Below are 13,550 nucleotides of genomic sequence, written 5' to 3'. Positions count from 1 at the left end.
CAGATGTCTTCCTTAATCGCGCAAGTCTGCCCGGGTGGGTCTTGCTACGACGGAGGAAAGACAGTGAATGTCAATGCTAGTCGTTTCACAGGGCCTTTTATACCTGGTTCATTAGCGATAACACAGGACCGGTCCGGTGTTCTGTGGCAGATAACAAGAAACCGTCGAAACCCTAATAGTGCAATAGCCGATAATCGCACAATATAAACAAAAGTTGTTTTAAGAATAAAATAATTGTAATAATAATAAGAAAAAAAATTGATTAACATTTTTCGGCATCGTACAGAAATAATTTAATTTATTTTTAAATTCAATTCAAAGATAGGATATTCTAATGAATAATTTAAAGTTATCATTAAAAGGGATGAAAGGGTATGGTACAACAAGGTGGTCAGTTAAACATCGTGCAATAAAATCATTACATCTGGGTATGGTTTTTAAAAGTATTGACGTTCTAAAACAAGAAACATTATCAAAAGAAACAAAATTAGATACAGATAATTTATAAGATTATTTAAACGTTTTTCTTTAATTTGTATACTTACGGTTTGAGAAAAAAAATTCTCAGTACAATTAACAGGATTAATATATAATTTTACAAAAACTAAAATCAACAATTTGAACAATTGATGTAGCTTACAAACATCCATACAAAGCTTCTTTAAAATATTAGTAAACTTTCAAGAACAAGCTATAAATGAAACTTTATCTAATTCAAAGAATAATGTTGAAGCTTTCGGCACATAAACTGAATTTCCAAAAGTCAGATTACGAAAAAAAGAAACTTTTACCCGGAGAAATTACAGAAGATGAGTTTTATAACAATAATTAAAAATGTTTTTAATAATGATTAAAAATATTATTAACAATATATTAACAGGACTACATCAAATATTTAAATCAATGGCAAATATCGCTCAAGATTTTTCATTTTTAGATCTAACAATAATTTATTCTTGGTTGATGGAAGACTTGAAACAATCCGGAATTAATGTATGCAATAAATATGAAAATGACCTTGACAAATTTGAATTAATTTTAGAATTAAAGCTTTAAAGAGCATAGGTATTTTAGTATTTACAACCTAGATGAATTTTTTTTTTGTACTTTATTTGAATTAAACAATCTATACATCTATACAAGTTATGTATAATAAGCTTAAGTGTTAACAATTATGATTGCAGCCAGAAGACATGGTGGATTGGTGGAGAAGCCGCCCATTGGTGACACTCTTGTTCAGAGTTATAAGATTAATTTAGAGAAGTAGGTCGTGACACCACTTTCTTTTTAGTCTTTTAGTAGAATTACCGGGCATTGGATTGTTAAGATTCTTAGCTTAGATGAAATTAAAAAAAAAATAAACTTCAAGATGCATATCCATATATATATATTAAATAATTATATAAGTTGCTTGGCAATGGCAAATATATCTTACAATACCAGATATTTCTGCTTTGAGTGAACGAAGTTATAGCAAATAATTAAAATTAATAAAAACAAACCTAGGTTAGGTTAGTTAGGTTTGTTCTATAGTATATGCTATATATATATATAATATATATAAAGACAATGGTTTCAAACGTTTCAATAAAAATATTTCTAATATAAAAATATACTTTTTGAATTGTATTTAAACATTTTATTTTATGTTGACACGCGGCACACCGCATAGCTCCATCTTTGTAAGGGTGTTGCATTTTTATTAGCCTTGAGCATCAGATATCTTAGATCTGGCACTGTTTGTCAGTAGGTACTGTCTTACTGTCTGTGATAAGTATAAAGTAACGTATATAATATTCTCGTTGGCACCATCACTGTGGAAAGTGTCAATTCAGTCCATATTATTATTTATGTATTACCACACCGTCACCGTTATTACGAGCACTACAAGTGAATAAGTGATCGATCTCTCTCTCTATGGTTTCAATCCGTAGATTGGTTTGCAGCCATCTTCCAGTCTTCTCTCTTATCTGCCTTCCTTTTCATTTCCACATATGAGTCACATCCTGAATCCTTTATTATCTGTTGAATGAATTAATAATCCTTCGTGTCTCATGCGATATGGCCTATCCATTCGTTCCGTCTTCTGACTATGTCATTCCATATTAACCTTCCATCTGATATTCTTTCCGGTACTTCTACGTTAGTTACTCTGTCCATCCAACTTATCTATAGCACCACATTTCAAACGCTTCAAGTCTTCTTTGTTCTTCCATTGTTATTGACCAGGTTTCACACCCGTATATAAGGCGATACTCCATACATGCGTCTTTAATAGATTTTTTTCTTGTTTTTAGACTTATGCTTATTGATATAAATATAGTTTTCTTGTTGTTAAAGGCTATTTTAGCTTGACAGATACGTTTTATAATTTCACTTCTATTTCTTCCATCCTTGCTGATTGGCGATTGCGCTTCCCAGGTATGTAAATTCATCCACTTGTTCTATTATTTGGTTTCGTATTTTTATCTGTATTCTTGTACTATTTTCCCTTTCACATACCAGCACTTTTGTTTTCTTAACATTTATTCTCATTTCTAACTCATTTTTGAGTATTTCATCTATAGTTTTAATTAGTTGAACCAGATCTTCCTTACTTTCAGCCTTTCAGCAATTAAAGCTATGTCATCGACAAAACGCATCAAAAGTGATCGGTACGTGGGTACGTCATCATTAATCGATGTACTATCGTTAGCACTGAACTAAATACTTAATGTAAATATAAATGTATTTAGTTCAGTGATCGTTAGTTTTTACTATTCGTGCGTTTTTTGCGTCACACCGTAAACCTGTTAATTTTATTGGTTATTATCAACCGCAGTGGTATCATTTGGACTGCGCACACTCTTGTACGTCTGCATACTAAAAATAGTAAAAATCCGATATAATTTTAATTAGGCCCAAAAAATATATTATATACTATAAATTTCAGACAATATTGGTGACGTACACAAAAATATGCATAAAAATCATTTTTATTTTTATATAACCTTCTGTTATTAGGTTTTTTCGGCGCACAACATGGATAATGTCATGGCTAAATATATATTAGCCATGGATAATGTTATCTGTGCGCACACTATAATTTTTTATTCCAAATGACCAGAGCACATGCCGACGCCGTACACCGTTATAATTTTTATGTTTGAGACAGATTTTGGTTACCGTTTCGGAGTGTTCGGACGCTTCGGCGACTCATGCTTTTGTGTTTTTCCGCGGTTAGTTAGTACTGTTAGTAGTTACTGTCTTACTGAAGTTATTTATTTTCAGCCGCAGTTAATCTTCACGAAGCCTTTAGGTCCATCAGTAAATTGTCGCCGTTGTTGTAGTATGATTTACAATCAATCTATTACATCAGATCACGTATATCAGGCATAGAGCTGTGTGCAACAAGTCCCGTTGCTGTGATAATACAACACTAATCAAAAGGTATGTGAAAATATTTTATGCATTATTAAAGTACGATATTATTATGATATTGATATAATACAAAATAATTACAATATACCTATACAATATAGGTGGATATTATAAGAAAATATATAAAATAAATCATAAAATGTATACATTCAATTCTTAATTATCTATGGATCAGAATTATTTTAAGAAGTTTACACAAATGGTATAAGCGCATGCATAATAACAATAATACATATATTATATTCATATGCTTATTATTTAAATCCGGGTCCACACTATGACGAACAAAGTTGTCAAACATGTTTGTTCAAAATGTTTCTTGACTCTACGAACTAGTGCTACTGTGTTTTCAAATATTCAACAACAGTGTTCGTTCAAACTTACACAAAATATTTATAATTAATTTGTTATTGATTACAACCACATGGAAGACAGCGTTACCAAATATTTTCTTTGATGTTCGATCAAATACCACAAGTTGAGCAAACATTTGAATATTGTACGCGCACACATAAAAACATGTATAAATTACTAGAAACATTATCAACGAACATGTTCGACAACATTGTCTATGCTCATTGCGGTTCAACAAATCAGCTTAATTCAGTTAATTTTTCGTGTTTTTGAATTTTCAATGGAATTTTATTATTTGAGGTTGCCACATCAACCAATTACACAAATAATTATTATGAGTTAAATACAGACAATATAGGTATTCATATTGATATAATATGATGGTAGATATTCTGTATTTCAAATGTGTATTATGTTTTGTTGTAGTTAATTTATGGTAAATACAGGTTCATCAGTCTTGATGCTTCGCTATTCAGTTGTAGTTATTGAATTTTGTATCATTTTACAGATTTTACAATAGTATGAAAAGCTGGGCTATGATAATAGATATATGGCACTACAGTGTGAAATTCATGAATTGAAAGTTTCAACACATCTATAACAACTGAAAGAATAAAAAGTAAGCTATATTTTAATTTTAATTTGGCAAGGTTTAGCATAGGTATTATTATTAGGCAAGTACCTAAGTCTAGAAATATTGTTAATTAATACTGTTTAACATTGATTCAAATAATTACATATAATACCATAAACCATCTAGGTATTTGATTTTCATCAAATAATATTTTAAATCACGTAGTGGAAGTCTCTTTGGAATCTAGAATTCAAAAGTTGTACTAAATGTACTTTCTTTTCTCAATTATTTTATGTAAATGCCATCGATTTTCAAGTACTTTTATTATTTTATAATTCATCAACATGAACTATTTTACTAACTACAAGGTGTGTTCAATAAATACCCAGACAAAATTTATTAAAAATTATATTTCAAATTTACAAACTTTTTTAAATGAATCACCAATACAATGCTTTCAAAAAACAAACTCATAATGGACTGAACCAGCGTTTCTCAATGTGTGGGTGTTAGTCAATTTTTAGTGGGTCGTGAACCAATAACATAACTAAGATTGATGTCAATGTCAATGCTGTTATTAACCATAACAGAAAACAAGCACACATTTTGCATACACCTCATTATTAAAAGTACAATTTGTAAAAATGTATTGATTATAAACCTATAAAAATAAAATACTAAATACATAATAAAAATTTATATTCTATATAATACAAATTTTGTTTTTTAAAACTACTTTTTGAAAAGTGGAATCATGTGGGTCGCAAAAGATTTTTTGGGGGAAATTTGGGTCGTGGTGCTAAAAGGATTGAGAACCACTGGACTAAACCATAAAAATTGAAAAAAAAAATAATGAGTATTGGTTTAATGTTTGACTTCACAGTATATAAAACTTAAAATTAGTCAAAATTTTTTATTTTCTATGCTAAAAATATTATAGGTATATAGCTCGGTATACAGTGAAAATAATAACTAAACTATTATTATTTGTTGAAATATCAAATTAGAACTTTAAATATCTATACATTTTCAATACTTTTAAAATACTGTAATACTAACTTCTGAGCTATTTATTTTTCATAACCAACATTTTGACCAAATTACAAAAATTTGCAAATTATTTTAAATTTACAAATATATTATATACTTTTTATTTTTTATAATTAAGTTTCTTATAAGTTGTTTTTACTGATAAATATCAAGTATAAACCTACATATTATGTACAATTTTTTTTTCATAGATATTTCAAAATCAAAGTACCAAAATATCTGTTATTGGACAGTTTAAGTATACTTCATTATATTACTAGCTATGCACAATAATTATTATTCAATTTTTATAATATGTATAATATGTTAGTTTTACTAATTAGAATTAACATTTTTATAGTGATCAATATTTTAACTGAAAATTATGGAGCATTTAAATTCAAAGTGAGTATATTTTAATAAAGTGTTATACCTTAAAATATTTCAATGAATATATTCATTTTACGAATTATATCTGCTTGCTTATAATTAGAGACTGGAATTTTATGCATTTGCTTGTTTATACTGAGTGCATACCACTACAAGTGCACACCTTATACAAGCGTTTGAAATGTGGGCGATTCGGACCCAACTGATTCCATTGACCAAATTTAATTTTGTATATTTGGAGGGTTAAGACATATATTTTTCATAAGTGCATATAATGTATATAGTTTTGACAATGTTAGTAAATAATCAAATTATGTCATGTTTTTATTTTGAAAATTAGAATTTTTAAATACTGCCATACTGGCGAAAAATAATTACTGTCAACCCGGTATACAACTATCTTCTTTAGTTTGGTACCTGGTTGATTAAAAAATAATTTATAAATTAAATGAATTTATTGGTTACACTGCAATGTTATTATATTTTATTTGTTTAAACTGTTTTAAAAACATGTTTTTATATATATATATATTTAAATATTTTGTTGATTAACTTAGATGTTGAAAGGTCCAACACTCCTAATTTTGTTATATTTTATTTGTTCTAATGCTTGTAGTTGTTTAAAGTAATATAAATTTATGATGCATATTTGAATATATTTTTCAATTATTTGTGCATATTAACCGTGTTATATTTTGACCTTTTTGCTTTGCATATTTGCCACATTTTTAGTGCATATAATTCTGATCTCTACTTATAACCTAATTCAAGGGTCTTCAATGTTGTCATAATGTGTGGCTCACGATCACATTTGAAATTTAGCATCTAAATATGTTTTAATAACAATAATAATTTGCAATTTAAATTTTAATCATAAAAAATGTAATAATTAAACTGAATTTTTGTATAAAATACATGTTTTTAATAAGAATGCCCGCAAGATTTTTAAAAAATAATACGTTGCCCACTGCATAAAAAGGTTGAAGACCCCTGATATAAATTTAGTAGTATGTTTGAACTCTATATATTAATTTATCAATGAAAAAAAAAAATTAAATGTTTTCCAGGCTTTTATAAAGTTGTAATTTCTATTTAAACAAAAGTTTAAAAGAAAATTAACATTTTACAACATATTAATGAAATATCACTACTTATTTTTAGAATTTTAATTGGTTTGTAGGCTTGCAGCCATTTTCTATTCTTCTTTATTGTCTACTTTCCTTTTCATTTGGACATATGATATGCATTGTTAGGCTTTATTAGTCATTAAATGTTTTTTAGTTTGTCTTCTTTTGTGGGTTTTCCCTACTTGTATCGGTTTTAATCCTTTATAATGTTTTATGTGACCTATCCATTAATTTTTCTATTAAAACTTTCTTTCTTGTACTTTGCTTAGAATTTCATGTATTTCATTATTAGTTTCTTTATCTGTCCAACCTATGTTTAATATTCTCTTATTACCTCATAGGTCAAACGCTCCTGATCATTTTCGTTCTTCTGGTGTTGTTATTGTCCCGGTTTCACACCCATCTAAGGTTATATTTTATTTATATGTCTACGTTTTCATAGATCCATCTAATTTTTAGGGTAATGTTTTTTTATGCGAGTAAGTTTTCTCATTATCAAAGAATATTTTAGCTTGACAAAATATAAGCTTAATTATTTTTTTCTTCATTTCTCATTGCATTACATAAGTATTTATCTACTTAATCTATTATTTTATATCCTCTATATCTACTTTGGCTTTATTTTCTCTTCAACATTTGTATACTTTTGTTTATTACACATTAATTGTATGTTCAGATATATATATATTTAATGTTCCATCCCTAGTTCTAATCTTTCTAAATCTTTTTCATTTTCAGAAATTAAAATCATTGGTAAAGCGCGATATACTATTTTTCTGACCATAAATTTTATTCCTAGACATAATACTTATCTTCTCTTCTCTTATTTATGTATTGAAAATGATTGGGGATAATGTGAATTCTTGTAGGATTATTTTTTGCGTCTTCATTATAATAGATTTTAATAACTATTTCATATTTTATTCCTACTATATTTATCTTGATAAAATTAGTTCAAGTTTTTCAATACTTTTTCCATCTAGGTTTTACCGCTATGATATATATTTTTTTTTTAAATAGTGATGATTAAGTTATTATAATAATCTTCTAATAATTAATATTTACACAAGTATGGTATTAAAAATAATTTAAAAATATCGGTTAATTTATATAATATGATTTAGAAAATAATAGTAATAAGACTTAAACAATTATCATGTATTGGAAGTTTTCCAATTGTTTCATCTTTATTTTTATTTTTTTCAGTTTCTTTGTCTATTGTGAATTATTTATATAATTTATATTGTGCATTACTAAGCTAGAATCTTATTAGGTTTTTTTACTTATTTAAAAATATCAACATAAAACGAATGTCCAAGTGTTAAAATGTTTTTATTTTACATATTATTTTAAATATAAATGAAACCCTCCTTTTAATAAAAACTATATACAATAGTAAATTTTTGTTATTATTATTATTATTTTTTTTTTGTTAAGAGACAACAATATTCCTAAGTTCAATAAAATAGTAAAAGTATCAATTGAAAGATGTGATAACCTATTGAAATTTCATAATCGACAAAAAATCAAAGAAGAAACTTTTGAATATAAAGATTCAGATATCACTATTGAAGATGACCCTGTTCTGTAAGTATCTCATTAATAAGATCTCGAGCTATAATTATTATTATTATTATATGTATTGTTTAGCTATCATAGAATGGGTAAGATAATATAAATTATAAGCATTTTATAATTTTTGTTTAGAAACTGTTTTTATAAATAATATGTAAAATACATTATTTATAGTGATGGGCACTATTGAATATCTATTCGAATGTTTTTAACATAACCGAGTAGTAGTTTTTAATAAAAACTGTCGAATAGTTTGGTGGACTATTCGAATAGCACTATCGAATAGGTAGTTTTATTTTTTCGGACTATTTGAGTATTTCAATTTTTAAGACCATTGGTGCACATACTGGGGTGCCAGGGGAGGCTTCACACCCCCCTCCCCCAAAGTATTAAACTAGCACCCCCGCCGCTTATTTTAAGCTAAAAATATTGTTTAATGTGTAATTTTGCGCTTATAAAAATGAGTTTATTGAGTTTGTATTAATAATTCGCTAATGCCCCAAATGTATACTATACGTATATTTGTAGTTTGTACTTATATACAGTATTGACTATTGAGTATTTGGGTTTGCAATATTAGTATGTTTTCAATTTATAACGCATTTGGATTTTGGAATAAAAACTATTCGAATAGTGAACTGCTATCGAATAGTTCGATATTGACTATTCGATAGTTCCCATCACTAAATTTATTTATTTAATCTTGTTAAAAAAATAGGTGCAGTTTTATCTTAGTTTTTAGATAAATCTGACTACAATATATAATCTGTCTATGGTGTCTTTGGTTTAAGTGTAATAACTTTATGAGCAAATTAGTTTAAATATAGCTCTCACCAGAAAAAAAATGAATAACAAATGTAATAAATAGACTTTTAATGTGGTCAAGTGAGTGGTTCTATAGAATTTCAGACCTGACCCCGTGGTTATTCCTTATTTATCACTAAATTTTCTGAGAACAGGAGTTGAATCTGAAAATTCATGCCTACAATTTTGCTGGAAAACTCTTATTGCATTAAAAAAAACTTCATTTGAATCCATACATTGGTCTGATTTAAAAAGCAACTGTCATTCTAAATAGTAAAGTTGATTATATTATTCTATATGAAATTTGGTACAATCTTTAAATGCACATTAAAAAAATTAAAATTACAAATAGGTACAAGCTTTTATTATAAAAACAATACAATCTTTGATTAAATCAGAAATTTAAATATCCTAATTTAATTGTGTTTTTAAATATATTTTTTAGCCAAAAACTCAAACAGGAATACAATGATGTTAATATTCAGTCTATTTCAACAATAGAACAACAAAATATTCATATAAATAATGAGCAGGGATTGATTCTCTCAAAGTAAGTTGATACTTAAAACAAAACATACGAGTACAATAAATTATTAAGTATTTATTATTAATATATGTTTTTCAAGAGTTGCTTAGATGTTAGGCAATAACAGGGTATTCTAGTTTTCATAGCTCCAAACAACTTGATTTAAATCTATTAATGAAGCTGTCTCCTTCTCCACAGCTATAACTAATAAACTAATAAATATACAGTCTTAAAGATACCCCATAATTATTTACGTATTACCACGAGCCACAAATCATGGTTAAATTTCATTTAGCAATAACATGAATGTCATGAATCATGTTTGTGGGCTTGCAGCCAAAACTAGCACATACCCGGCACATTACTGACAAGGGGGCCGGGCAAATGCCCACCCTGCCCCCCACAAACGATGTCACTGTCTAGAACACGCCATAAAAATATACAATTGCACGGGAATTAGATCTTTAGTTATCAGATAAATATGTACAAACTTGACAATTTAAGTTACCTTATATTCTGGATATATCATATATATATAATAGTTTCAATATCTAATAAATCTTTGATAATAATTATAGTATTTAAACGTGTTATTGGAACATTAAATGTGATTTAAACATTGATAAAATCGTAAATTGAAAATTTAGAATTTTTTTTCTTTGAAAATTATTGGAGAAATTATACTATTATTATATATTAATAAGCCCCCTTACATAAGATTGTCTCATACCACATGATCATAAATCATAATTTCTACTGTTTTAATTTATTGTACTTTTGTTAAAAAGTCATCAATATTGACAGAATATTGAACTATTTGATAGTTTTTCAAACTGGTCTAAAGTTATTGATCTACTTTATAACAGTTATGTAACAAAAAGTTGTTTTTTGTTTCAGTTCTAATTCTAACGAAAATGATGATACTGCTATCTGTAATGGTGTAAAATATGAAGTTGACTATATTGATAATGTGGTTTATAGTAGCTTTATTGAAATTGAACCTATAAGTTTACAGTTAATGTCAGATGATAGGGAGTCTGAGGAGGAAAAATCATACAATTGTAATATCTGTAAATCATCATTTTCAACAAGCAGAGATTTAAAAAAGCACAAGAAATCCCATAAAAAAAATGACAAAACTGAAAATCTTCAAACATTTTCTGAAGAATTAGACGCGAATAGCCCTAATAAAACACCTGAACAGAAAATAACTTACGACTGCGAATACTGCAATAAGGTTTTTAGTGTTAAATCAAATTTAACAGTACACATAAGATCACATACTGGTATAAAACCATACACATGTGATCTGTGTCAAAGAGCTTTTGCTCAGAAACAAAATTTGATGTGTCATATGAGAACACATACTGGGTATAAACCTCATACGTGTCACATTTGTAAAATGACATTTACTCATAGTTCATTGTTAAAATACCATAAATGGAAACACACTGGTGTTAAACCATTTAAATGCGAAATTTGTGTTAGAGAATTTTCTCGAAAATCGTGTTTAATTTTCCATCAAAAACATAGCCATACAGGTGAAAAACTTTTTAAATGTCATCTTTGTAATGAAACATTTTATCGAAAAACTTTTTTGAAAAATCATATGCTAGTCCACAATATTTTACAATTAGAAGAATGTCATATTTGTGAGAAAAAGTATTCTCACAAATCAAGTTTAAAAAGACATTTGTTGGGCCATGTTGGTGAAAAGATGATTGAATGCGCAATGTGTAAAAAGTCCTTTTATCGGAAATCTTGTTTAGTTGCCCATATAAAAGTTCATATGACAGAAAGACCTTATGAATGTAATCTTTGCAAATCAACATTTCCTACAGCATCAGAACTAAACAGTCATTCAATATCTCACACTGTTGATAAACCATTTCAATGCCAGCTTTGTGACTCGAGTTTTATAATAGAATCACTTTTGAATATGCATATGAGATCTCATACTGGAGATCGACCATATCAATGCCCTCATTGTTTAGTGACATATGCACAAATGAAAAGTTACTCTTACCATTTAAAAACTCACAGAGATCATAAATTGTATAGATGTGATTTATGTAAGGCAACACTTTTTCAAAAAAGTAAGTTAATTGATCATATGAGAATACATACTGGTACAAAACCTTTTAAATGTTCTGTTTGTAATAAGAGATTTACGCAAAAAGATGTTTTACAATCACATATAAGAACTCACAATATTGAAGAAAAATATAAATGTGATATATGTGAAATTTATTTTAATCTAAAATCAAATTTGATTAAACATATTAAAACACATCCTGCCTTCAAATCAAATTTTAAGTGTAGGTTTTGTAAAACAACATTTTTACAAAAATTTAAATATATGTATCATATGAAAATTCACTCTAAAAATGATTTTCATCAATGTAACGTTTGTGGTATTTCTTTTCTACTGAAAACCGACATGAAAAAGCATGAGATAACACATATAATTGAAAAGTGTAATATTTGTGATCTATCTTTCCCTTCAAAAATAGCGCGTATAAATCACGAAAGAAGAAATCATACAGATGTAATATATCAATGTTTTATCTGCTGGAAATTGTTTTATCAAAAAATACAATTATCACGTCATATCAAATTGCACATGAAGAACATGCCATCTAAATGTATACAATGTAAAGGACCATTGTTAAAAAAACCTATTTCAGTTAAGGAATTAAGAGCCATAACTGGAAGTAGAAAAAATGAATGCGGTGTGTGTTCCGTCATCTTCTAATTTACTTAAGACACAATTTGCTAGAGTATATCAATCACACAGTGTTAGACTGTTTTGAGGCTATATTCCCACATTGTGGCTAATGTATGAATATTTCTTATGAACAACGTATTCTTTACATCTAGTTTGCAACCATTACATTCACTGTCAATAATACTCAAATTTTTTTTTAAATTGGGACAAATTGTATAAAATATATTAATGTACATTTTTTTATATTTTTTTAACTGTTTTTTTTAATTAAATTTACCTATTACTAATTGTTTTTAATAATTATTTATAGATGGCTTACATCATCTAGACTACTGAGCACATTATAATCAATTTCATCTATTTGTTGTTTTTAAATTTCAATTAAATAGCAATATAGAAGATAAAAATATTATACTAAAATGTTAGTATTGCTTATAGTCAATATTAAAATTAATTCTTGATAAATTCTATACTGCACTTAGTTTAAAGATAAGTGGTATCTAGCCATCAGAATATTAGTTCAATTTAATTAATTAATATTGTTAATTAAGGCTAGAATTTTAATGTATGGAGAAATGTAAAAAGTTTAAGATGTAAAAACTACAAAATTAAAATACTCAGTATCACCAGCTAAAATAAATTTCACTTTTGAACTTGCATTTTAAAATAGAAATTATTATATTGCATTAAAATCCAACTATATATAAATATATAATGATCCAAATTGAATTGTTTTAACATTATACAATTTATTATTGTTATTTTTATTTTTTTTAATATAAGCATTGCAAATCCTAGCCTAGTAAATTAAAATGATTTTACCAAGAACAATATTAGTTTTATGGTGTTAAAATAATATATATCCTGGGATGGAAGTATTTTCAAATCAAAACATGAAAATGAAAACTGAGAATAAAAAATTAAAACAATGGTTGAAACACTTTAAGAAGAATATTACAAAAAGAACAATAGGGGAGATTATTTGATTGAAGCAGAAAGCAGAACAGTTTAAATTTGACAAAA

At 27.1% G+C, this 13,550-nt stretch overlaps 1 protein-coding gene across 3 annotated transcripts; it reads left to right on the top strand.

Annotated features, from left to right (window-relative positions):
• The first annotated feature begins 3,000 nt into the window (after positions 1-3,000).
• On the top strand, positions 3,001-12,814 carry LOC132917562 (zinc finger protein 883-like). 3 transcript variants are annotated; one of them, XM_060978350.1, is made up of 7 exons: positions 3,001-3,429; positions 4,283-4,393; positions 5,590-5,636; positions 5,739-5,782; positions 8,332-8,481; positions 9,719-9,823; positions 10,697-12,814. In XM_060978350.1, the coding sequence occupies exons 4-7, from the start codon at positions 5,763-5,765 to the stop codon at positions 12,552-12,554; spliced, it is 2,133 nt and encodes a 710-aa protein (XP_060834333.1). In that variant the 5' UTR covers positions 3,001-3,429; positions 4,283-4,393; positions 5,590-5,636; positions 5,739-5,762; the 3' UTR covers positions 12,555-12,814. The 3 variants fall into 3 exon arrangements, with proteins under 3 accessions (XP_060834333.1, XP_060834334.1, XP_060834335.1); XM_060978351.1 differs by lacking the exon at positions 5,590-5,636 and having other exon boundaries at positions 3,002-3,218; positions 3,271-3,429; XM_060978352.1 differs by lacking the exon at positions 5,590-5,636 and having other exon boundaries at positions 3,002-3,222; positions 3,271-3,429.
• Positions 12,815-13,550: the final 736 nt, after the last annotated feature.

This window comes from Rhopalosiphum padi, chromosome 1, assembly GCF_020882245.1.
Source record: "Rhopalosiphum padi isolate XX-2018 chromosome 1, ASM2088224v1, whole genome shotgun sequence".
Taxonomy (NCBI): domain Eukaryota; kingdom Metazoa; phylum Arthropoda; class Insecta; order Hemiptera; family Aphididae; genus Rhopalosiphum; species Rhopalosiphum padi.
This window is presented reverse-complemented; position numbering and strand designations above follow the sequence as displayed.

Bases quoted from the DNA above. Each gene is read 5' to 3' on its own strand.
- LOC132917562 (XM_060978350.1), top strand. From the start codon at position 5,763: ATGGAGCATTTAAATTCAAA. The intron at 8,482-9,718 runs GTAAGTATCTCA...TATATTTTTTAG, and splicing joins ATTGAAGATGACCCTGTTCT to CCAAAAACTCAAACAGGAAT. The intron at 9,824-10,696 runs GTAAGTTGATAC...TTTTTGTTTCAG, and splicing joins CAGGGATTGATTCTCTCAAA to TTCTAATTCTAACGAAAATG.